The sequence below is a fragment of the Cavia porcellus genome, unplaced genomic scaffold (genome assembly GCF_034190915.1).
Source record: "Cavia porcellus strain 051 isolate PalLab524CR breed Dunkin Hartley unplaced genomic scaffold, mCavPor4.1 scaffold_17, whole genome shotgun sequence".
Classification (NCBI taxonomy): Eukaryota; Metazoa; Chordata; class Mammalia; order Rodentia; family Caviidae; genus Cavia; species Cavia porcellus.
In genome coordinates this window covers 31014833-31041607 of record NW_026947500.1, presented here as the reverse complement: position 1 = coordinate 31041607, position 26775 = coordinate 31014833, and the positions used below count along the sequence as shown (strand labels likewise).

The 26775-nt window shown below is 41.9% G+C and overlaps 2 protein-coding genes across 2 annotated transcripts; both read right to left on the bottom strand.

The window, feature by feature from the left end:
• Window positions 1-5831: 5831 nt before the first annotated feature.
• Window positions 5832-7529, bottom strand: LOC106026231 (keratin-associated protein 5-5-like). The gene has a single exon (XM_013145932.3). The coding sequence runs from the start codon at window positions 6788-6790 to the stop codon at window positions 6179-6181; it is 612 nt and encodes a 203-aa protein (XP_013001386.1). The 5' UTR covers window positions 6791-7529; the 3' UTR covers window positions 5832-6178.
• Window positions 7530-19334: 11805 nt separating this feature from the next.
• Window positions 19335-20426, bottom strand: LOC111755213 (keratin-associated protein 5-4-like). Its single transcript, XM_023562443.2, has one exon. The coding sequence runs from the start codon at window positions 20382-20384 to the stop codon at window positions 19680-19682; it is 705 nt and encodes a 234-aa protein (XP_023418211.2). The 5' UTR covers window positions 20385-20426; the 3' UTR covers window positions 19335-19679.
• Window positions 20427-26775: the final 6349 nt, after the last annotated feature.

Genomic DNA, 26775 nt, shown 5'->3' with positions numbered 1-26775 from the left:
CTTTTCAGTTTAATTGATTATTTTACTGATTGAAATATTTGGTTTGGGGCGCTAGGTTTTTGAATTTTTAAATATATTCTAGATAGCAGTCCTCTCTCAGAAGAATAATCAGCAGCCTCCTCCCGTTCCACAGTTTGTCTCATTTTATGAGCTCTAAGATGTGGCGGGAACCCAGGCACACAGGCATCCCTGTAATGTGCTGTCCCGGGCTACAGATAAGACTAGATGTTGGAATAAATGCACACCTCCTTCACTGAGAAGAGGGGAGCAGAGGGAGGAAGGAAAGAAGGGAAGGAGGAAGCAACGAAAGGAGAAAGGAAGGAGGACAGGCACGAAAAATATAAAGAAAAGGAAAGGGAAGGAGGGAGGTAGACAGGCAGGAAGGAAGAAAGAAAAATGGAGGGAAAGAGACGGGGGGAAGGAAGGTGGAATCCTGACACATAGAGCATCGACTCTTGTCTCCTGGTGTGGAAATTTCTGTCCCTGCAGTTTTTGCTCACTAGTCCGACTGTGACCTGCTTGGTGTGTGTATTAGCATGGCTCAGACTCCACTGCAGAAGCAAACCACTCAGATTTCAGTGGCTCAATCAACTCATGCTCATGTCCATCGTAAGACACCAGGGCTCTGCTTCTCATCCTGTACCCCAAGATGCCAGCCACTGACAGAGGGGAAAATTTCTCCTAATAGCGCTCAGAAATATTTTTAAAAGAATCATGCACAAGAACCAAAATGTTTACAAACGTCACATCTGGCAAAGGACTCTTAGTCAGGATATGTAAACAAAGCTCAATCACAAGACAGGAAAAACAACCCATCCCAGTTAGAACATGGACATAAGACTTGAAGAGGCCTTTCAGAGGAGAGGAAGCACAGAGGGCAAATAAAGACACAAAGGTCTGCTGACTGTCTGCAGGCATTAGGAAACGTGTGCTAAAACTATAATACTCTGGGCACAGTACTGCATGCCTGCAACCCCAGATACATTGGATGCTCAGCAGAAAGGTTCGGTAGTTTAATCCTAGCATGGGCAACTTAGTGAGATCCTATCTTAAAACAAGCAATCATAAAGGCAAGAATGTAGCTCAGAGGTAGAGCACTTGCCTAGCATGTGACAGGTCCTAGGTTTCACCTTCAACACCACACAAACATACAAAATGAAAGAAAGCAAAGCAAAACAAGACAAAGAAACCACCAGAATCCTTCTTACACTGACGGTAGGACAGTGGAATGATAAGCCGTTCAGAAAAAGATTGACTGCATCTTAAGATAAAACAGGACATGGAAGTACTGTCCGTACATCGCAGAAATCTCACTTGTGCGTTCATATCCCGAGGGAAAAAACCTTTGATCACAGAAAAATATGTTTGTGAATGCTTAGAGTAGCTTTCTCGTCATGACAGTCACACACTAGAAAGAACCCAAAGTCTTTTGTAGGGTGATTAAACTAAGGACAGACCATCTGTGCTGTGGCCCAGCTGTGCTGAGGTAGGTCCATACCATGGTCCCCCTATGCTGTTGTCCATTGATATCATGGAGCATGACCCAGCAGTAAGATGCAGTGAACTCTGATGTTCACAACATCTTAGATGACTGTCCTGAGAGTTCTGAAGTAGGAACAGAGCCAGTGTCAGCAGTTACCCATCTCCTGATTCTCTGGAAACAAAATCCTTGAAACCAGTAAGTAACTGGGATGTACAACCGCTCTGTGGTTGCCATGGATGGGGAGGATGGGGTGGGGATCTTAGGACCTGCAGTTCCTCTGTTCAGGCAGCCTCCTTGTGATGGAAACGTCAAATGTCCATATCCTGGGTATAAGATTGACAATGACTTTCTGGTAGTGCTGCCTTGGGCAAGCCCTAGGGTATGTGGAGTCACTACTGTCTTGCTTACAACTGTCCAAACTATCCAAACTACCCCAAAATGAAATCTATAGCTGTCTTGAAGTAGGTGGATTCACAACTATTTCAAATGAAGAGATTGAATCCTATAGATGATCACGGAAGGAGGTCATGTTTGTAAAGTACATGAAAGAACAAGCAGTAAGTGGTGAGTGTGCTGGGGAGTTGGTGTGCTGGGGAAGGTGGTCATTAAGTGAATTACCAGTCATATGATTAGCAAATTAGGCCCTAAAAATAATAAAGGGTTAGAATCCGTAGTGTATGCCTGGGTTTTGACCTGAGGATCTCAGAGGCTAGGGCCACAATCAATACTCAAGGAGGGGTTAGAGAGAGAGAGCTGGCTTCAGAGGCAGGACAAAGAGGTCAGCTGAGATTGGTTTGGTTGGAGTGGCTATATGGCCATGACAGGCAGGGCCTTAGGCCTAAGAGCATGAGCTGAGTAGCTCTGAGGCCGACTCCATAAAACTTTACATACTACAGTCCTAGGAACCAGCATGCAAGTAGCACCATGGTTTCTGAGTTTCTTGCCCAGGGATGTACAGCCTGGCAGTTTTGCCAAATGTATACAAACTGCTTTCCAACACCCGTAACTCTCTGTCCACCTACACCTGGTTAACAAACCAAGGCCACCATTCTCTGTGCTTGGAATGGTAGGTTTCTGAGTCTACCTTATACTGCCCTATCAAGCCATCCCTGGATTGCATGACCTCGGAAGGCATGACCCAGACTTAATTATTGCTCAACTGGATGCCTGTGCAGAGGAACTGGTGGCTGTACTCATGAGGGATTTCTCTGGGGCCACTGGGTGGAACACAAATGGTCTCTGTCAGAGGAGGAAAAGTGAGTGTAGAAAGCTGCCCTGGGCATTTCAAACTTCTGTCTCCTGAGACAATCAGGTGGCATATCAGACATTGAGGGTGTTTGGGGAGGGAGCTTCTGTTATTTCCTCTGTACCCCACCAGTCTCGACAAGGTGAGAGACCCAGAAAACCATGATTGATCTCAAATGTTACTTCCCTTGGTGCTCTGCTGGGGAACTCTGACAGCCTTACAGATGGGTTTTGGCTGAGTAATATTTCTATCTTACTCCACTATGTATATTTGGGGAGTACTGGGAATCAAACTCAGGACCTTGTGCTTGCCAGCTAGGTGCCACATTTCTGAGCTCCACCATATATTTTTATGTCAATGTTCTTCTAAGGTCTGATTTTGCAACATTCAGTAGATTTCACAAACCTACTCTTCTACATAGGATATAAAGTGGTGAATTCCTCATTTTATAATTTCTTCTTTACTTATAGACTGAAACATTTATTTTCATTTTTCAGTCATGATGGCTATATTAAAGACTGAAGAAATGCCTGATTATTTCTTTTTATTAATTCATGTTCACAATGATGAATTGATTTTCATCATCTTGTGGTGGCAGCTGAGAACTTCTACATTTTGCATATATGCGCACCACTCTTTGTGTATTACATGCTTATAGATTGAGACATATTTGTTGTGTGCCAGTATATATAAGTAATTGTCATGCACAGGGCAATTCTGCACTGGTGTTTGGATCTGATGCTTTCGTCCTTTTGATGTGAAGTCACTAATGACTGTTATCTTTCTAGCTTTCTAGTAAGACATTCTATGCGCAGCCTATTCAGGTCTACCCCATTTCTCCAGAGCTCCCAGATTGTGTTTAGGTACGGGAGGTCATACTTAAAGGCAATGGTCTTGTTGCTGGGAGAGTTTACTAATAATATGTAGATCATTATTTCTAAGGTCTTTCAAAGGAGGAGGAAACTACTTTTTTAAAAAGCAGTAAAGTATGTCATTATCCCATAGAGATAGGTCTAAATCAAGAATTTAATTTTGGGAAGATGTGGTATTTTTATACAATGGAGTACTACTCAACCATAAAGAAGGATAAACTGGAGACTTTTCTAGGTCAATGGATGCAACTTGAGAACATATTCGTAAGTGAAATAAATAAGACACACATATGTAAACATTGTATTGTCTCGCAAGTGTGAGAAGCTGAAACAATATTTACATTTAAGATTGTTATACTACTGATTTCTCTGAGTTCATAGAAGAGATTGATTTGTGCTGGTATTGTTTGAACAATTGAATGCAGATGTCACCCAGAGGTGAATGATTTGGGATGATAGTGGGCAATGTATATACTGTTATTGCTCCCAATTGATGTTTTTTGCAATGCTTTACTTTTTTTCTTCTTTGAAGTGAAATGGATTTTTAAAAAAAAGAATTCAAGTTTTGTTAACCTCAATAAGCTCCTACTACAAATTGCAGCTCAAGTGAAGTATCTAATAATGCATTTTCTTTTCCCATAAAACTCTGTAGAAGTCTCAAATAGTAATAACCTCACTGATTACCACCAACAGGGCTCCAGAAAACAGCTGGATTTTTATCCTTTTATCTATTCTCGTGCTTTGGCATGTCTCACTAGTAAACTGTCTTTTTAAACAGCTGAAATAATTTATCCCTATTAATACTGCCTCTTAGGAACTTTGTGAGCTTTTGGGTTTTGTACTGATGATTGAAGTCACAACCTTGAGTTTGCCAGGCAGGCGCTTGTACCACTGATCTAAGTCCCCAACCCCAAGAACTTTGAAACATCATTGCTCCAATTGTAGAGCAGAAGGCCAGAGCTGGCAGAGGCATTCCCCAAGGTCCTGAGATTGGGAATCAGGAACTGTTTTTCTGTTTCCTGATAATTTCTTATGTGTTATGCAGATTGGAATGAAGAACTGTCAATTATCACGAGCTGATCAGGCTCCCAATGTTACAGATGAGCTTGAGGTGAAGTTAAAATAAAATAGACTATGGAGTATGTTTGTTGGGAGCCCAGGAAGATCAGAGCTCTTGTGGCAAAGATAAAGAATTCCCAGGATTGCCTACTATTGATTGGGTAAAGGCGCATCAGGGGAGCAAGGAAGTGAAGGGAACATCTGAGGGAGACAGCATGTTAGGAAGCAAGGACTTGTGAAGTGGAGCAAAGACATTCCATGTGGTAAATCTTTGCTTAACAAGGGAACCACCTGATGTCTGAGTTTAGCACTATTGTACTGAGTTTTGATTACTGCCCTCAGGTGCAGTGTTATCTTGCTTTCAGGGGCACCATAGTTTTGCGACCACCATAGATCTCTACTATGACCATTGGTGTGGAGAGTCCCATTTTATACATGCCAGCTGCTGGCTCTCTGGGAAGTCACCAAGGCCTGGGGCACACTCGTCAGTTAATATAGGAAAGCTAGTTGTTTAATTCTAAGGCTTGATCAGTATTGCTTCAAGGTAAACAGATGAAGATGTGGAGTTTTTCACTGTACCAAAGGCCGGTGGGCTGGAGAGCATATGGTAGCATATGTGTGTACGACCATCCCTTACTGTGGGTATGGTGATTTCATCTCCGTTCCTAGTCCTGCCACATCAATGCAGACGGAGCAACCTTCCTGGGGGAGGGTAGAGGAGAGGACCCTCAGTGACAAGGTTCTGGTACCCTTAGAAATGTATTTGTTTACTGAGGTAAAAAGCCTTTGTAAAGATTAACAGTGAAAATCAGAACAAATCAGTTGCCAGGACTGTCCAAGGGGTGATGTCAAAGTGGACAGAAGGATGGGACAGTCTGCAATACCCAAGGGCATTCTCTGTCTTGGAGAATTTATAGGTCTGGGCCCAGGCGCAGTCTTGTCCCCACTGGGTCAGCAGTGACAGTACATGGGCAGAGAGGAATCCAAAGTGAGTTGAGAGTGGGTCAGGAGCGAGTCTGGAGGCACAAGTAGCCACCATTTCTCATCCTATTAGGGCTCAGAGCCACACACCACCCACAGAGCCGTGAGAAGGCCTTCAGTCAACAGAACCATGAAGGCCAATAGCCATGGTAGTGATGATGAAGAACAGAGAAAAGAGCAAGACACATGCTTTGGTTTGTGGCTGTGTGGTTTTATTGGATTGCAACATTCAATTTAAGAGAAAATAGTGTATAGCTCACAGACAGTTCCAGCAAATCTTTACCCCACATCTTTCTAAATGAGACTCCAAACGAAGAATTTTCCTAGACCAAAAGACAGGATAGAATGTGTTTAGTGCTTAGGCTGCTGAGTGGGAAAGCATGGCCAGTTGAGCCAGACGGTGACTTGGGAGGAGATCCTGAGAGGAGACAGTGCGTGAGTGCACGGGCTCTACTTAGGAAGTGGGAGGCACAGCTGGGTTCATCCAACAGAGAGGGTTAGCCTTGAATTGTGGCTGGCTCATCTAAGCTTAGAAGCTCAGATCTTACACTGGCAGCACACAGGGCCACTGCAGCTGGACTGGCAGCAGCAGGGCTTGCAGCAGCAGGGCTGGCAGCAGCTGGACTGGCAGCAGCAGGGCTTGCAGCAGCTGGACTGGCAGCAGCAGGGCTTGCAGCAACTGGACTGGCAGCAGCAGGGCTGGCAGCAGCTGGACTGGCAGCAGCAGGGCTTGCAGCAGCTGGACTGGCAACAGCAGGGCTTGCAGCAACTAGACTGGCAGCAGCTGCTCTTACAGCCCCCACAGGAGCCACAAGCCCCCTTGGAGCACCCACAGGAGCCACAGCCACCCTTGGAGCACCCACAGGAGCCACAGCCACCCTTGGAGCAGCCACAGGAGCCACAGCCCCCCTTGGAGCAGCCACAAGAGCCACAGCCCCCCTTGGAACACCCACAGGACCCACAGCCCCCTTTGCCACAGCTGGAGCAGGAACAAGCTGGCACACAGCAGCATACAGGCTTGCAGCAGCACACGGGCACACAGCAGCAGCTGGAGCCACAGCCCCCACAGCTGGAGCCACAGCCCCCACAGCTGGAGCCACAGCCCCCACAGCTGGAGCCACAGCCTCCGGAACAGCCACAGCAGGTCATGGTTCTGGTGATGGAGGTGGAGAGGTGAGAGGAGCAGGTGGAGAGGGAGGTGTGTAGATGTGGCTCCTCCTGCCTGGGAGCCTTATATACCTGTCCAGGGGTCTCTCTGAGCCCTCACTCAGTGAGTCACTGCTGTGTACAGCACTTGCTGGGGGCATGTGTTTCTTTGTTTGTTGCATTTCAGGCTGTTGCATGTCCCATGCATCACTCAGTTTCTTAAGGGCCTACGTGTGGCTCCTTCCTTATTGTCCTGGAGCCCAAGACTCACCTGACTTCCTTCCTTGTGTGACATTGATGGTGTGTTTATCACAAGGCCCATCCTGATTGATCTCGCCCCATCTGCATGTCCCAACTTTGCAACTATTTCCTTCAGAAACACGATCTTCTGTAAATGGTTCCTGAAGCTGAACTTTCATCCATATCACTAGAGTTTTATTGGAAAAGACTTTTATCATTTTGTCTCTGCATGTGAAGACAGATTAGTCAGATTTACTTGTTTGTTCAAGACATGTGGTTGCTCATGTTTGTTGGCAATGTAGTTTAGAACTTCAAGACAGTGTGTATTACATATTTCTCAAATGAAAAATGGTATTTCCTTTTCTGGTTTAATTTCTTTAATTATCTGTGTGGGTGCATTTTTTTTTACTGTCATATAAATCCTAAGTTTTTAGTTGTCTCCCTTGCCCTGGAAGTTATTTGTAAATAAATGGAACAAATTCCTTGTTCCCAGTGCATTTGTTCTCCATGACTGTCTGTGTGTGAATTTATTGCTATCTTTTAAGAAAGCACTATCATTATTCTCGTTACTGTCTTCAGGTATCAGACAGAGAACCCAGGATCGTGGGCTGGGGAAGCAAGCACTCTACCACTAAGCTACATCCCTAGCCCAGGGTGCGACATTTAAAACATTCATTTTCTCTTTTGGTTTCTTTTTTAGTTTAGCCTTTATGACTATGCAACGTTAGTCTTGTTCCTTTTGGGGAATAAACATACACATAGGACAGATTGGGATCATTTGCAACACTTTACGCCCCACAACCACTGTCCTCTCTTCCCCATCACTTTCCTCATCTCCAGGAATCTCTTGTTTACTTCTCATCATCCCTTATTTGTTTGTTTGTTTATTTAATACTTTAGGTTTCTAGTAAAAAGGAAAACATGACATGTTTAAGTTTCTGGTTCTTGTTTGTTTTGGTTAGCACGATGATCTCAAATTCTGTCTGTTTTCCTGCCAATGATGTGATTTCATCTTTATGGATAATATGCAATTGTATAGATATGCCACATTTTCTTTATTTATGTGTCTGTTGATGAACAGCTATGCTGTTTTCAGAGTAGCTGTTGTACTTAGGGTTCATGTAGAGAACAATTAGAATGAGGACATGGCATTTATAATATTATTGTAATAATAGTCACCAGGACTTACAAGAAAAGGCAGGAAATCTATCCGCAATACCAAAAACATAGAATATTTAGTCAAGGGCGAAAATCCCACAGCAGTGTCCCTCATGAGTCCAGATGAAAACCCAGAGCTCATAACAATGCCTCCCATGAGTCCAGTTGGAGGTCCAGAGCCCACAAGGAGAACTCACGCCAGTCTCTTTAATGGATCTATGTTGGGGAAACTCAAATGTCAGCAGTGGAAGCCAGGAAGTCTATGCCAGAAAGGGGAAGGAGCTGTGCTGATGAGCTGAGGGTTCTACTCTGGAGCCAAGAAGTCACATTTACAACAAGACCAGAGCTGTCCTGAAAAGCACCATCCTCAGTGACAGGGAGCTCAGAGCTCATCCTCTGACAAGCACAGTTGAGTACCTGCCAGGAAGCCAGCATGACGAGTTCATCCTAGAGACCAAGCTGCACACATCTTCCCCTCCGGAGCCAGGAAGCAATGCTCGATGTGAGGACCAGAGCTTCTCCAGGAGAACCAATGGCTCAAACAGCAACTTGTAGGAGAACCCACAATGCCTCAGTGCAATAATGCATCAATGCTTAGCTTCTCCTTCTCCACTTCTCTATTTTTGCTGACAACTTTCCTCAGGTGAGACAACTATGCTCAGTGCCATGCTGATGTAATCAAGCTGGTGTTAAGTTGACCACCAGTACTTAATCCAACAATAGCCACTGTGACTTGTGCCACTACCAACATGGGAATGAATGTATTGCCACAGTTCGATGTCTTCAGTCCTTCTGATAAAATATTCAGGGCAGGTATAGTTATGTCAAAGAAACTTCTATAGCTTGTATATAGTTGTCTCCTAAAGCCTCATGAGTTCATAGGTGCAGCTTTTCAATGTGGCTGGATGTAGGCTGTGGTACTGGTATTAAGGGTGCTGTGACACAGGATAAATCCACTATTTGGTTTACCATAGTTCTGGGTGTACATAATGTAAGGATTTGTACTTTGGAGGGGTCAAAGGGAGAGACAGGGATGCTGGTCCTGCCTATCTGCTGCCTCCTGTCTGCTCTGTCATAAACTGATTCTCCTCTGTGGTACCCCTCTGCCATGCCACCTGGCCATGGAGACGATCGATTATGGATTGAAACCTCTACAAACTATGAGCTAAAATAAATCTTCCTTCTTTTAACTTTGGGGTGTTGAATATTTTGTCTCAGCAACCAAAAAAGTAACTATGATTATTTTCTGTTTTTAGGTTTTTGAGTTATGTGCATAAAGATTTGACAGTAGTTGCACGACTTTACTTTACTTTTCTTTCATTTTTAAAAATAGAATAAAACCCAATGATATGAAACAGAATAAGACCAATCAAAACAAAAGAGAGAAGGTGGTACAGGACTTCAAAACAGGACAATAGTTTTTCAACAAAGGTTACAACAATGTATGTTGTTATATTTACAATAACTGTCCATTCCCTCAGACATACTAAAATGGAATAAAACAAAGCAAAATAAAATCAATCAAAACAGAGCATTAAACAAAACAAAACAATAAGTTGGGTAAAACAAACCAGTGAGAACAATATTGGATTTCAAAAACAAGACAGAAGGAAATTCCCCATGTTGGCCATATTGCATATCGTTCTCCACTCAGGATATGCTCAGACCACCACCAGCCTTAGTCCTGAAAAATCCATCAACACAAGCATTTAGCTGTTTTTGTACCTCAGTTGCTCTCAACTCAGCCTGTCCTCTGAATCATCCAGTTGCTTCTGGGGGTGGGATGGGAGATTCCTTGATTCTCAGCCTGTGCACCAGTCAGCTAACGGGAAAGGAGACCTGGCTTCTGTTTTTCCTATACCCCACCTGGATTGCATGACCTATGGAAAGCTTGAGCTAGCTTCTTGATGTGTTCCTCCCAGACCCAGCATGGCCTCTACAAGTTTATTTTTCCATCCACAGTCTAGAGGGGTTTCTTTATCCCCACATTCTTGTCAGCCTTCGTCGTTTTTTATGTTTGTGACGACAGTCACATTCACTGGGTTGGGATCTCAGTTGTTCTGATGGCAGTTCCCTAACAGTTAAACATGTTCCTTTTTTTCATATATTTATATGTGAGTTGTGCTTCTGCTTTTAAGAAATATCTTTTCAGTTTAATTGATCATTTTACTGATTGAGTTATTTGGTTTGAGGGGCTAGGTTTTTGAATTTTTAAATATATTCTAGGTAGCAGTCCTCTCTCAGAAGAATAGCCAGGAGCCTCCTCCAGTTCCACAGTTTGTCTCATTTTATGAGCTCTAAGATGTGGCGGGAACCCAGGCACACAGGCATCCCTCTAACGTGCTGTCCCGGGCTATGGATAAGACTAGATGTTGGAATAAATGCACACCTCCTTCACTGAGAAGAGGAAAGCACAGGGAGGAAGGAAACAAGAGAAGCACGATACAACCAAGAGAGGCAAGGAAGAAAAAAGAAGGACAGGAACGAAAAATATAAAGAGAAGGAATGGGAAGGAGTGAGCAGACAGGCAGGAAGGAAGAGAGAAAAATGGAAAGAAAGAGACAGGGAAAGAAAGTGGAACCCTGACCCATAGAGCATAGACTCTAGTCTCCGGGTGTGGAAATTTGTGTTCCTGCACTTTTTGTTCACTAGCCCGACTGTCACCTGCTTGGTGTGTATGTTAGGATGGCTCAGACTCCACTGCAGAAGCAAACCACTCAGATTCCAGTGGCTCAAAGAACTCATGCTCATGCCCATCATGAGACACCAGGGCTCTGCTTCTCATCCTGTACCCCAAGCCGCCAGCCATTAGCACAGGGGGAAAATTTCTACTAATAGAGCTCAGAAACATTTTTAAAAGAATCATGCACAAGAACCAAAATGTTTACACATGGTGCATCTGGCAAAGCACTCTTATGCAATATATATAAAGAAATCTCAACCACAACAGGAAAAACAACTCACCCAATTAGAACATGGACATAAGACTTGAAAAGGCCTTTCAGAGGAGAGGAAAGACAGACGACAAATAAGGATATGAAGGTCTGCTTAGTATCTGCAGGCTTTAGGAGACGTGTGCTAAAACTATAATACTCTGGGTACAGTGCTGCATGCCTGGAATCCCATATATGCTGGATGCTCGGCAGAAAGGTTTGGTAGTTTAATCCTAGGTAGCATGGGCAACTTAGGAAATCCTATCTTAAACAATCGAAAAGGCAATAATGTAGCTCAGTGGTAGAGCACTTGCCTAGCATGTGACAGGTCCTAGGGTTCACCTTCAACACCACACAAACAATACAAAATGAAACAAAGCAAAGCAAAACAAAACAAAGAAAACACCAGAATCCTTCTTACACTGACAGTAGGAAAGAGGAATGATATGGCCATTCTGCAAAACTTTTGGCTGTATCTTAAGAGATAAAAGGACATGCAAGTACTGTCTGTATACAGCAGAAATCTCACTTGTGGGTTCAAGTCCCAGAGGAACAAAACTTTTTGATCACAGAAAAATATGTCTTAGAATACTTATTGTGGGTTTTTATTCGTGACCATCACACTCTAGAAAGACCCCAAAGCCCTTCATAGGATGATTAAACAAATGACTGACAATCTGTGCTGTGGCCCAGTTGTGCTGAGATAGGTCCATACCATGGTCTCCCCATGCTGTTGTCCATCCATATCATGGAGCATGACCCAGCAGTAACATGCAGTGAACTCTGATGTTCACAACATCTTAGATGACTGTCCTGACAGTTATGATGTAGGAACAGAGCCAGTGTCAGCAGTTACCCATCTCCTCATACTCTGGATACAGCATCCTTTTAAAAAAAATTTTATTTAAGGAGAAAAAAAAAACAGAAAAAGGGTACAAGTTTTACAGAATTTCCAAAAAAAAAAAAAATAAACAGTAAGAAATCACTAGTTAATAGATTACATATTGTCATCTTAGAAATAGTTATTCAATACAAAATTAAAGCCTATAAAGTGGATATTCAAGCAGTGAGACTGCAAACAGTTCTGTTCTTTGATCCAACAAAAACTCAGTAATAGGATTATCTATGTTATACACTTAAATATACATGCAGTCATATTCTTTAGAGCACTTTCTTTTCCTCTCTTTTTTACAATGACGGTTACACATTTTGGGTTTTATTACTCTCACAGTTCTTATTACTTTTTTTTAAGAGTATAAAACCAATTGTGACATAACAAAAAGTGTCAGTCAAATCAAAATGATGGACACAGAACATAATGTAAAAACAGAATACAAAGTGATCAACGGTGGTTATCATAATGCCACTTGCTATCTTAAAAAGAATTGCCTATATCATCCATTATAAAAAATTGAACAAAACAGTAAAGAACAAAACCAAAACACTAGAGACATTACAGGACTTCAAAAGAAGATAATAGTCAAGCCAGAATGGGCGTCATAGTGAATCTTATTGTCTTCACAGTTGTTGTCTATATTCTCAAACTTGGTACTATCAAGCAAAACAGAATAGAATAAAATCAGTCAAAACAAGGTGGTGAGAGCAATACAGGGTTTCAAACCAAGTTAATAGGAAATCAAAGTGGGTTACTATAATATATCCTGCTATTTTTAATTTATTTTCCCTTAATTAAAAAGATAAAAATAAAAAATTAATAAAAAAGGAGATTTGAGATAAAAGAGGACATAACAACAAAACAGCACAGGTCAGAACATAACCATTTAAGCAAAATAATGTTTCACCACAAGATATCCTGACATACAAGTAGTTACCATATTGTCTCTTTCGCTGAAATTTTTGAGTATAACTTTGTATACTGTACCATCAATCATTTTAAGACAATGTAAAACCATTCAAGAGAATGACAGTATTACAGGGTATTTAGAACCAACTAACAGAAAATGAACAATGGTTTATGTACTATTGCCTTGTCTATAAAAGTTATTGTTTATATTATCACATATAATAAAATCCAATAAGATACAACATGTTAAGACCGATGGAGACAGAACAAAAGCTTGATGGGACTTCAAAACAAGATGATATTAATTCAGCACTAGCAATTATGATGTCTTGTTTTCTCCAAAATAGCTGTTCGTACCATCCAACCTTCTCTGCCTCATTTCTGGTGATCTCTTTTTTTGTCATTAGTTGTCCGTTTGTCTTCTTCATTTCACTTTCTGCTCCATTAATTGTGGCCAATCTGCCACTGTTTCTGGATTCTTGGCATTTTTCTCTTTTAGAATGTCCTGCTGTGTTCTCTGTAGAGTTGAATTGGTGGCTGCAAATTCCCCCAGTTCCTCTTTATCCTGGAAGCACCTTGTTTCTCGATTAATTTCTAGGGACAGTTGTGCAGGATATATCAATCTTGGCTGGAGATTATTATCTTACGAAGCTTGAATTATTTTTCCCCATGCTCTTTGTGATTTGATGGTGTGTGCTGAGAAGTCTGCTGTAATTCTGATGGTTGTTCCCTTGTAAGTGATCTGTTTCTTGTCTCTGACAGCTTTTAAAATTCTGTTCTTATACTCGATTTCTGGAATTTTGATTACTATATGCCTAGGTATATTTCTGTTTGGGTTGTAGGTGATGGCTGGGGTGCTGTGTGCGTCATAAATCTGAGTATCTTTACCTTTTCCCATATGAAGAAATTCTTGATTATTTCTGTGAATAGCCTTTTCAGTTCATTTGTTTGTGTTCCTGCTTCTTCCTTTACATTCTTACTTAAGTTATAGATCCTCTTCTCATCTTCTAGCCTTTATACTGTTACTGCTTGTTTCCTTGTTATTTTTAAGCAGTTTTTTCCTTTCATGCTCCCACATTACAAATCTGCCCTCCAATTCAAATAATCTATCTGTAGTTTCTTTCAAGCTGTATGCCAGGTTTCAATAGACTTTTTAATTTCCTAGTAATCTTTTTGAACCTGCTTCGTGTGTTCTACATTTTCTCTATTTTCTCCACCAAACAATCCTCCCCTTTTTTTCTGTTCTTCCATTCCACCATCTGTTTTTTTCTTGGGAGGTGCTTAGCATTTCTTTAACTGTTCTACTTATATCTTGCTTTACTTGGTTAACTACTCCACTGTTGAACTGATCTATAATGTCCCAGAGATATCGCTTTATGTCTTTTGGTGCTGTGCCTGATATTGCATGTTTTCTGTCCTCATTTTCCTTTGCATTTACCTTTCCTGGATCAGTGTTCTCAGGATTGGGGACTGAGGACCCTTTCTTGTTGCTCCCTCTTCCCATCCTTTTTGTTACTTCCATACAAGCGTTTATAGGAGGCCGGGTTTCTTTGTTTGTCGGTTACAGTTTGTTTGAATCATGCTGGCTAGGTGTTCCCGCCCATGGCAGTGTAATAGGGAGACACAGACCTGGGCAGTATATGCTGGGTCCACCCCTCCCAGTTAGTCAATCTGCTGAAGGCTTCACTGCATTAGGGTGCTCTGCCAGGCACAGGGACCTGGTTTGGGCTAGCCTACTGGGTCTTAGTCTATGGCATCACTCAGGTCAAGTGCTCCCTACCAATCCCACTTGAGAGGGGAATATGTGACTGAAGTCACTGCAGCGTCCTATTCCAGCTAGTCTGCCCAGTCCCAGAATGTCCTCTTTTGGAGCCTCCTAGTCTATGCAAAGGTCCCCATTCCTCTCACTCACTGCAGGTTGATGCAGGGCTCCCTGCCAGCTCTGCTTTCAATTCAGCTCACCAATTCCCACTCTCAGAGCTTTCATGTCGCTATCCCTGCTGTGCCGATTCAGATGCAGCAGCAGCAGGAAATTCAAGCCACAATTTGCAGAGGTGCAGCTTCCAGCTTTGGCACTGAGAATTTAGCTGTTCCAGTCGTAGCACTGGGTTTGCATGTCCAGTTGTTTTCTCTCAGCTTAGTTCATTCCTGAGTCGGCATGGTATGTCTTGCTCCCCCTGCTTGGACTCCCCACACTGCACCATTCCTGGAATCTAAGCTGGCTATCTCAGGGAGCCTCCATAGCTGCTGTTATCTATCTGCCATGTTCTTGTGGAATGGATACAGCATCCTTGAAATGACTAAGTAACTGGTAAGGACAACCCCTCAGTCATTTGGAATGGGAGGATGGCGTGGGAATCTTAGGACCTGTGGTTTCTTCTTAGGGCAGCTTCCTTGTGATGGAAACTTCAAATTTCCACATGCTGGGTAAAAGATTGTCGATGAACTTTTTGTAGTACTGCCTTGGGCAGGCTCCAGGATATGTGGGGTCAGTACTGTTTTTGCTTACAACTCTCCAAACTATCCAAACTACCCCAAAATAAAATCTATAGCTGTCTTGAAGAAAATGGATTGACAACTCTTTCAAAGGGGAAGTTTGAATGATACACATGATCACAGAAGGAGGTCCAGTTTGTAAAGTGCATGAAAGAACAAGCAGTAAGTGGTGAGTGTGCTGGGGAGCCGGTGTGCTGAGGAAGGTGGTCATTAAGCAAATTACCAGTCATATGATTAGCAAATTAGGCCCTAAAGATAATTAAGGGTTAGAGTCAATAGAGTATGCCTGGGTTTTGACCTGAGAATTTGGCAGGCTGGGGCCAGCATCAATACAATAGTTGGAGCTAGAGAGAGAGAACTGGTTGCTGATGCAGGACAAGGAGGTCAACTGGAATTGGTTTGGTTGGACCTACTAAGGGGCAAAGACAAACAGGGAACTGGGCCTAGGACCATGTGGTCCGTATCTCTTGGGCTGACTCCATACTGCAGTCCTAGAAAACAGTGTGCAAGTAACATCACAGTGTGTGTTTCTTGCCCAGAAATGTGCCACCTGGAACAGTCTTGCCAAATGTACACAAACTGCTTTCCAGCACCCGTAACTCTCTGTCCACCTACCACCTGGTCAACAAACCACAGTCACCATTCTCTGTGCTTCGAATGGTAGATTTCTGAATCAACCAGGGTAGGCTGCTTATACCGCTCCAACAAGCCATCCTTGAACTGCATGACCTCGGCAGGCGGGACACAGACTTAATTCTTGCTCTCCTGGATGCCTCTGCAGGGGACCTGGAGGCTGTTCTCATAAGGACTTTTGCTGGGTCCACTGGGTGGAACATTAGTGATCACTGTCAGAGGAAAAAAAGTAAGGGTAGAAAGCTGCCCTGGGCATTTCAAGCTTCTATCTCCTGAGACAAGCAATCAGATGGCATATGAGACATTGAGGGTGTTTGTGGAGAGGGCCTCTGCTATTTCCTGTATACCCCACCAGTCTCCACAATGTGAGAGACCCAGAAAACCACAACTGGTCTCAAATATCAGTTCACTTGGTGCTCTGCTGGGGAACTCTGTCAGCCTTGCAGATGGGATTTTGGCTATATATATTTGGGGAATCCTGGGAATAAAACTCAGGACCTTGTGCTTGCCAGCTCGGTGCTGCACCTCTGAGCTATATCCCCACTTCCACCATATATATTTAAAGGTGTAAATTTTCTTCTAAGGTCTGATTTGGAAACATTCATTAAATTTGACAAATCTATTGTTCTATATGGTATATAAAGTGGTAAATTTCTCATTTTATAATTTCTTCTTTACCTACTTTACCTATAAACTGTAACATTTCCTTTCTTTTTTAGTTATGATGACTATATTAAAGACTGAAGAGATGCCTGATTATTTCTCTTTACTAATTTATGTTCACAAAAAAAACCTGATTTTCATCATCTTGTCATGGCAATTGAGAACTTCGATATTTTGCATATTATGGGCACCACTCTTTGTGCATTACGTGCTTATAAATTGAGACACATTTGGTGTGTGCCAGTGTATTTAAGTAATTGTCTTGCACAGGGCAATTTTGAACTGGTTTTTGGGTCTAACACCTTCTTCTTTCTGATGTGAAGTCACTAGTGTCTGCTGTCTTTCTAGCTTTCTAACAAGACATGTCATGCTCAACTTGTTCAAGTCTACCCCATTTCTCAAGAACTCTCAGGTTCTGTTTAGGTAAAAAGGTCATACTTAAAGGTAACTGTCTTGGTGCTGGGAGATTTTATTGATAATAGGTAGATCATTATTTCTAGATCTTTCAAAGGAGGAAGAAACTACTTTTTAAAAAAGCAGTAAACTATGTCATTATGACATAGAGATAGGTATAATTCAAGAATTTAAATTTTCAAAGATTTGATATTTTTATATGATGGAGTACTACTCAGCCATAAAGATGGATAAACTGGAGACTTGTATAGGTCAATGAATGCAACTTAAGAGCATATTAATAAGTGAAATAAATTAAACTCACATATATAAACATTGTATTGTCTCGCTAGCATGAGAAACTGAAGCAATATATACATTTAAGATAGTTATACTAGTTATGTCTCTGAGTTCATTGAAGAGAATGATTTGTGCTGATATTGTTTGAACAATTGAATGCAGATGGCTTGTGCTCTGGATGAATGATTTTGGGATGACAGTCGGCAATGTATACACCATTGTGGCTCCCGATTGATATATTTTGAAATTTTTTCTTTTTTTCTTCTTTGAAATGAAATGGATATCAAAAAAATAATTCAAGTTTTCTTAACCTCATTAAATTCCTGCAAACTGTAGCTTGAGTCAAGTATCTAACGCATTTGCTTTTCCCATAAAACTCTGTACAAGTCTCAAATAGTAATAACCTCACTAATTACCACCAACAGGGCTCCTGAAAACAGCTGGATTTTAATTTTTATATCTATTCTCATGCTTTGGCATGTCCCACTAGTAAACTGTCTTTTTAAACAGCTGAAATGCTTTATCCCTGTTAATACTTCTTCTTGGGAACTTGTTGAGTTTTGTTTTTGTTACTGGGGATTGAACTCACAACCTTGAGTTTGCCAGGCAGGGGCTTGTACCGCTGAGTTAAGTCCCCAACCCCAGGAACTTTGAAATAACATTGCTCTAATTTTAGAGCAGAAGGCCAGAGCTGGCAGAGGCAATCCCCAAGGTCCTGAGTTTTTGAATCAGCCATTGTTTTTTTGTTTCCTGATAATTTCTTATATGCAGTGCAGATTGGAATGAAGAACTGTCAATTATCAGGAGCTGATCAGTTTCCCAAAGTTACAGATGAGCTTTTGGCAAAGCTAAAATAAACGAGAGAGTGGAGTATGTTTGTCAGGAGTCCAGGAGGTCAGAGCTCTTGTGGTTAGACAAAGCCTTCCCCTATTGCCTACTATTGATTGGGTAAAGGTGCATCAGGGGTTCAAGGAAGTGTAGGGAACATCTGAGGGAGGCAGCATATTAGTAAGCAAGGACTTGTGAAGTGGAGCAAAGACATTCCATGTGGTAAATCTTTGCTTAACAAGGGAACTACCTGATGTCTGAGTTTAGCACTATTGTCCTGAGTTCTGAATTACTGCTCTCAACTCCAGTGTTATCTTGCCTTTAGAGGCACCATAGTATCACAACCACCATAGATCTCTACTATGACCATTGGTGTGGCGAGTTCCATTTTTCACATTCTAGCTGCTGGCTCTCTGAGAAAGCCAGCAAGGCCAGGGGCACACTCATCAGTTAATACAGAAAAGCCATTTGATTTGTTCTAATGCCTGATCAGTATCACTTCAAGGTAGACAGATGAAGATGTGGAGTTGGTCACTGTACCAAAGGCCGGTGGGCTTGCAGAGCATATGGTAGCAAGGTCTATGTGTACAACCACCCCTTAGGGTTAGGGTTAGCAAGAGGCATTGTAGTAGCCATTGTTGATCACCTTATATTTTGTTTTTACCTCATATACTATGTCTATTCTTGTTTTAACTGATTTCATTTTGCTTTGTCATATTTGGTTTTATTCTCTTCAAACAAAGTAATAATAACAGTAGGAGTAATAAAACCTAAAGTGTGTAATTGTTATTATAAAAAAGGGAGGAAAAGAAAGTGCTGTAACGGATATAATCGCATGTATGTTTAAGTGTGTAAAACAAATAACCATATTACCAAGTTTTTGTTGGATCATAGAACAGAACGGTTTGCAGTCTCACTGTTTAAATGTCCACTTTGTATGCTTTAATTTTGTAACTTGAACAGTGACTTCGAAGATGACAATATGTAACCTATCAAGTAATGATTTCTTCCTGTTTTATTTCTACCATTCTTCTGTTTTGCTTTTATTTCTCTTTGAATAAAATCTTTAAAAAAAAAAGAAATGAGCAAGACACATGCCTTGGTTTGTGGTCGTGTGGTTTTATTGGTTTGCAACATTCAGGTTAAGAGACAATAGTGTATAGCCCACAGAAAGTTCCAGCAAATCTTTACCCCACATCTTTCCAAAGGGGACTCCAACGGAAGGGTTCTCCTAGACCCAAAGGCAGGATAGAAGGTGTTCATTGCTCAGGCTGCTGAGTGAAACAGCATGCCAATTGAGCCAGAGGGTGACTTGGGAGGAGAGCCTGAGAGGAGACATTACGTGAGTGCACGGGCTCTACTTAGGAAGTGGGAGGCACAGCTGGGTTCATCCAACACAGAGGGTTAGCCTTGAATTGTGGCTGGCTCATCTAAGCTTAGAAGCTCAGATCTTACACTGGCAGCACACAGGGCCACAGCAGCTGGACTGGCAGCAGCAGGGCTTGCAACAGCAGGGCTGGCAGCAGCTGGACTGGCTGCAGCAGGGCTTGCAGCAGCAGGGCTGGCAGCAGCTGGACTGGCAGCAGCAGGGCTGGCAGCAGCTGGACTGGCAGCAGCAGGGCTGGCAGCAGCTGGACTGGCAGCAGCAGGGCTTGCAGCAGCTGGACTGGCAGCAGCAGGGTTTGCAGCAGCTGGACTGGCAGCAGCTGCTCTTACAGCCCCCACAGGAGCCACAACCCCCCTTGGAGCACCCACAGGAGCCACAGCCCCCCTTGGAACAGCCGCAAGAGCCACAGCCCCCCTTGGAGCACCCACAGGAGCCACAGCCCCCCTTGGAGCACCCACAAGAACCACAGCCACCCTTGGAGCAGCCACAGGAACCACAGCCACCCTTGGAGCAGCCACAGGAACCACAGCCACCCTTGGAGCAGCCACAAGAGCCACAGCCACCCTTGGAGCACACACAGGAGGAACAGCCACCCTTAGAGCAGCCACAAGAGCCACAACCCCCTTTGCTACAGCTAGAGCAGGAACAGGCTGGCACACAGCAGCACACAGGCTTGCAGCAGCACACAGGCACACAGCAGCAGCTGGAGCCACAGCCCCCACAGCTGGAACCACAGCCTCCGGAACAGCCACAGCAGGTCATGGTTCTGGTGATGGAGGTGGAGAGGTGAGAGGAGCAGGTGGAGAGGGAGGTGTGTAGATGTGGCTCCTCTTGCCTGGGAGCCTTATATACCTGCCCAGGGGTCTCTCTGAGCCCTCATTCACTGAGTCACTGATGTGTACAGCACTTTTTGCGGGGATGTGTTTATTTGTTTGCTGGATTTCAGGCTCTTACTTGCCCCATGCAGCACTCAGTTTCTTGAGGATCTACATGTGTTTTCTTCCTCATTGTCCTGGAGCCCAAGAATCACCTGACTTCCTTACTTCTGCTTTCCCTGTGTGAGATCAAGGGTGTGTTTACCACAAGGCCCATCCTGATTGATCTCTCCGCATCTGCATGTTCCAACTTTGCAACTATTTCCTTTGAGAATGTGATCTTGTGTGAATGTTTCCTCATCGTGAACTTCCATCCATATCACTGTGGTCTTATTGAAGAAGACTTTTCTCATTTTGTCCCTGCATATAAAGATAGAATAGTCAGGTTTATCTTGTTTGTTCAAGACATATGGTTGCTCATGGTTGTTGACAATGTAGTTTACAATTTAGGACAGTGCATACTACTGATTCACAAATGCAAGATGGTATTTCCCTTTCTGGTTTAATTTCTTTAATTATCTGTGTGGGAGCATTTTTTACTGTCATATAAGTCCTAAGTTGTAATTGTCTCCCTTGTCCTGGAAGTTATTTGTAAATGAACGGAGCAAATTCCTTATTTCCAATGCATTCGTTCTCCATGAATGTCTGTTCGTGAATTTATGGCTACCTTTAAGAAACCACTATCATGACTTCCGGGAGAACATGCTGGACAGATAGCAGCAGCTATGGAATCTTTCTGAAAGACCCAGCTTAGAATCCAGGAATGGTGCGTAGTGAGGAATCCTAAGCAAGAGGAGATACGCCCTGCTGACCCAAGAATGAACTGAGCTGAGAGAAACCAACTGGGAATGCAATCGTGGTGCTATAACAGGACAGATAAAGCCTAAGCGTGGAAGCTGGAGCCCTCGCCAGTGGAAGCCATGATTTGGGTTTCCTGCCACCACGGCTGCGTCTGAATCGGCTCGGCAGGAAGAGAGATGCACGAAAGCTCTGAGAACGGGAGTCGGTGAATGGAGTTGAGAGCAGGACAGGCGGGGAGCTGTACATCGACCTGCAGTGAGTGAGGGAAACTGGGACTCTTCCTTAGTCTAGAGGCTCCAACAGAGGACATTTTCAGACTGGGTAGACTTGCTGAACAGGGCACTGTAGTGACTTCAGTCACATATCCCCCTCAAAAGCAGGAGTGGTGAGCAGTGCCTAGCTTAGGTGATGCTGCTGGCTAAGACCCGGTACGCTAGCACAACCCAGGTCCCAGTGCCTGAAGGTGACCTGGAGGGGTGGGCCCCGCATAGGCTGCTCAGTCTGTAACTCCCTGGTGTGCTGTGGTGGGCGGGAACACCTAGCCGGTGCAATTGAAACAGACTGTGGCCAACAGGGAAGGAAGCTGGGCCTCCTATATACGGTTGCATATATAAGGAACAAAGAATATGGGAAGAGGGAGCAACAAGAAAGGCCCCTCATCCCCAACCCTGAGAAACAGGCAATAGCAGACACAGCACCAATAGACATAAAGCACTATCTCCAGAGCCTTATAGACGAGTTCAGGAATGAAGTTATTAATGACCTGAAGCTAGACATAAGCAGAATAGTTAGAGAAATGCTAAGCACCACCCAAGAAAAAACAGATGGTGGAATGGAAGAACAGAAAAAGAGGGAAGAATTGTTTGATGGAGAAAATAGAGAAAGCATAGAATACGTGAAGCAGGTTCAAAGAGATTACCAGGAAACTAAAAACTCTATCGAAAGCTGGCATAACAGCTTGAACGAAACTAAGGACAGATTATCTGAACTGGAGGCCAGATTTGTAATATGGGAGCATGAAATGAAAAACTTCTTAAAAATAACAAAGAAACAAACAACAATAATACAAAGACTAGAAGATGATAAGAAGATCTATAACTTAAGAATTAAGAACATAAAAGGAGAGGTAGGGACACAAACAAAGGAACTACAAAAGCTACTCGCAGAAATAATCCAGGAGAATTTTCCTAATTTAGCAAAAGGTAAAGATACTCAGATGTATGAAGAATACAGGACCGCAGCCACCTACAACCCAAACAGAGGTACACCCAGGCATATAATAATCAAACTTTCAGAAATCCAATATACGAACAGAATATTAAAAGCCATCAGAGACAAGAAACAGATCACTTACAAGGGAACACCCATCAGAATTACAGCAGACTTCTCGAAACAAACCATCAAATCATGAAGAGCGTTGGGGGAAATAATTCAAGCTTTGAAAGATAATAACCTCCAGCCAAGATTGATATATCCTGCACAACTATCCCTGGAAATTGATGGAAAAACAAGGTGCTTCCAGGATAAAGAGGAACTAGGGGAATATGCAACCACCAATTCAACTCTACAGAGAATACTACAGGCTATTCTAAAAAAGAAAAATATGAAGAATCCAGAAATAGTGGCAGAGAGGCCACAATAGATGGAGCAGAAAATAAAATGAAGAAGACAAACTGACAACTAATGACAGAAAAAGAGCTCAATAGAAATGAGGCAGAGAAGATTTGATGATAGGAACAGCTATTTTAGAGAAAACGACATCATAATAAGTAATGCTGATTTAGTATCATCTTGTTTTGAAGTCTCATCAAGCTTTTGTTCTTCTGTCTCCATCGGTCTTAACATGTTGTATCTTATTGGATCTTATTATATGTGGTAGTATAAACAAAAACTTATATAAAAGGAGATTATACAGAAACCATTGTTCATTTTCTGTTAGTTGATTCTAAATATCCTGTAATACTGTCATTCCATTGAATGGTTTTACATTGCCTTGATATATTTGATGCTACAGTATAGGAAATTATACTCAAAGATTTCCAGGAAAGAGACAATATGGTAACTACTTTTATGTCGGGATGATCTTGTGGTAAAACACTATTTTGCTTACATGGTTATGTTTTGATCTGTACTGTTTTGTTGTTATGCCCTCTTTTATCTCGATCTCCCTTTTATTATTTACTTTTTTATTTTTATCCTTTTAATTAAGGGAAAAATAAGTAAAAATAGCAGGATATATTATAGTAACTCACTTTGATTTTCTATTAACTTGATTTGAAGCCCTGTATTTCTCTCACCATCTTGTTTTGACTGATGTTCTTCTATTCTGTTTTGCTTGATAGTACCAGGTTCAAAAGTTTAGGCAACAGCTGTGAAAATAGTGGGATTCATTATGATGCCCATTCTGATTGACTATTATTTACATTTGAAGACCTGTAATTTCTCCAATGTTTTGGTTTTGTTGGTTTCGTTCTTTACTGTTTCGTTCAATTTTATTATAACTGATGATATAGGCAACTCTATTAGAGATAGCAAGAGGCATTATGGTAACCATTGTTGATCACCTTGTATTACGTTTTTACATTATCTATTATGTCCATCCTTTTGATTTGACCGACTCTGTTATGTTATGTCACATTTGGTTTTACTCTCTTCCAAAAAAAGTAATAAGAACTGTGGGAGCAATAAAACCCAAAATGTGTAATAGTCATTGTACAAAAGAGAGTAAAAGAAAGTGCTCTAAACGATATAACTGCATGTATATTTATATGTATAAGATAGACAATGATATTACTGAGTTTTGTTGGATCATTGAGCAGAACTGTTTGGTCTCACTGTTTGAATGTCCACTGTATAAGCTTTAATTTTGTAACTTAAACAAATATTTCTAAGATGACAGTATATAATCCATTAACTAGTGATTTCCTACTGTTTATTTTTTTTCTGAAATTCTGTATAACTTGTACCCTTTTTCTGCTTTTTTCTTTTTCTCCTTAAATAAAATTTTAAAAAAAAAGAAAGAAACTACTATCATTATTCTCGTTACAGTCTCTGGTAGTGGACAGGAAACCCAGGATCTTGGGCTTGGGAAGCAAGCTCTCTACCACTAAGCTACATCCCCAGCCCAGGGTGCGACATTTAAAACATTTATTTTACTTTTTTTTCTAATTTAGTTTAGCCTTTATGACTATGCAAAGTTAGTGATGTTCCTTTTGAGGAATAAACACACACACAGGACAGATTGTGATCATTTGCAACCCATTATGCCACACAACCACTGTCCTCCCTCAGCCATTCTTTCCTCATCTCCAGGAATCTCTTGTCTACTTTCCCATCATATCTTATTTAATTTGTTTGTTTACTTAATATTTTAGGTTCCTAGTAAAAGGGAAAACATGATATGTTTAAGTTTTTGAGTATGGTTTATTTTGTTTAACATGATGATCTCTAATTCGATCTGTTTGCTTGCCAATGATGTGATTTCATCTTTATGTCTAATGATATACCATTGTGTAGATATGCCACATTTGCTTTATCTATGTATCTATTGATGAACAGCTAGACTTTTTTCAGAGTAGCCTTTGTGACTTGAGCAACTACCAACATGTGAATGAATGTATCACCACAGATTGATGACTTTAGTATTTCTGACTTTAGTATTTCTGACATTCAGGGCAGGTATAGTTATGTCAAAGAAACTTCTACAGCTTGTATACAGATGTCCCCTAAAGCCTCATGGGTTCATAGGTGCAGCTTTTCAATGTAGCTGGATCTAGGCTGTGGTACTGGTATTAAGGGTGCTGTGACACTGGATAAATCCACTATTTGGTTTACCATAGTTCTGGGTGAAGATAATGTAAGGATTTGTACTTTGGAGAGGAAGGGATGCTGGTCTTGCCACTGTGTACAGCCTGCTTCAGCCTACCTGCTGCCTCCTGTTTTCACTGTCATAAACTGCTTCTCTTCTGTGGTATCCTGCTGCCATGCCACCTTGCCATGGAGACAATCGATTATAGATTGAAACTTCTAAAACTATGACTAAAATAAATCTTCCTTCTTTTAACTTTGGGGTGTTGAATATTTTGTCTCAGCAACCAAAAAATTAACTATGATTATTTCCTGTTTTTAGGTTTTTGAGTTATCTGCATACAGATTTCAACAGTTCTTGCACGGCTTTAGTTTGCTTTTATTTCTTTTTTTGTAATTAGAATAAAACCTAACAATATGAAACAGAATAAGATCAATCAAAATAAAACAGTGAAGGTGGTACAGGACTTCAAAACAGGACAATCGTTTAGCAAAAATGGTTACCACAATGTATGTTGTTATCTTCACAGTCACTGTCGATTCCCTCAGACATAGTAAAATTGAATAAAACAAAGCAAAATAAAATCAATCAATGCAGAGCATTAAACAAAACAAAACAATAAATTGGGATAAAACAAAGCAATGAGAAAAATATTGGATTTCAAACATAAGACAGAAGGAAATCCCCCATGTTCGCCATATTGCATACTGTTCTCCACACAGGAGACGCTCACACTACCAGCCTTAGTCCTGAAAAATCCATCAACTCAAGCATTTAGCTTTTTTTCTAGCTCAGTTGCTCTCAACTCAGCCTGTCCTCTGAGTCAGCCAGTTGCTTATGGGGGTGGGATGGGAGTTTCCTTGATTCTCAGCCCGTGTACCAGTCAGCTAACAGAAAAGGAGACCTGGCTTCTGTCTTTCCTACACCCCACCTGGATTGCATGACCTATGGAAAGCTTGAGCAAGCTTCTTGATGTGTTTCTCCCAGACCCAGCATAACCTCTACAAGTTTATGTTTCCATCCACAGTCTAGAAGGGTTTCTTTATCCCCACATTCTTGTCAGCCTGTGTCATTTTTTATGTTTGTGATGATAGTCACTTTGACTGGGTTGGGTTCTCAGTTGTTCTGATGGCAGTTCCCTAACAGTTAAACATGTTGAATATTTTTTCATATATGTATATGTGAGTTGTGCTTCTGCTTTTAAGAAAAATCTTTTCAGTATAATTGATCATTTTACTGATTGAGATATTTCGTGTGGGGGGCTAAATTTTTGAATTTTTAAATATATTCTAGATAGCAGTCCTCTCTCAGAAGAATAGCCAGGAGCCTCCTCCAGTTCCACAGTTTGTCTCGTTTTATGAGCTCTAAGATGTGGCGGAAACCGAGGCACACAGGCATCCCTCTAATGTGCTGTCCCGGGCTACGGATAAGACTAGATGTTGGAATAATGCACACCTCCTTCACTGAGAAGGGGAGAGCACAGGGAGGAAGGAAAGAAGGGAAGGAGGAAGCAAGGGAAGGAGCAAGGAAGGAAAAAGGAAGGAGGACAGGCACGAAAAATATAAAGAGGAGGAATGGGAAGGAGGGAGGCAGACAGGCAGGAAGGAAGAAAGAAAAATGGAAAGAAAGAGACAGGGAGAAGGAAGGTGGAACCCAGACCCGTAGAGCA

What these genes read in the sequence shown, in the direction of transcription:
- LOC106026231 (XM_013145932.3), bottom strand. Translation starts at nt 6,790, where the DNA reads ATGACCTGCTGTGGCTGTTCCGGAGGCTGTGGCTCCAGCTGTGGGGGC.
- LOC111755213 (XM_023562443.2), bottom strand. Translation starts at nt 20,384, where the DNA reads ATGACCTGCTGTGGCTGTTCCGGAGGCTGTGGTTCCAGCTGTGGGGGC.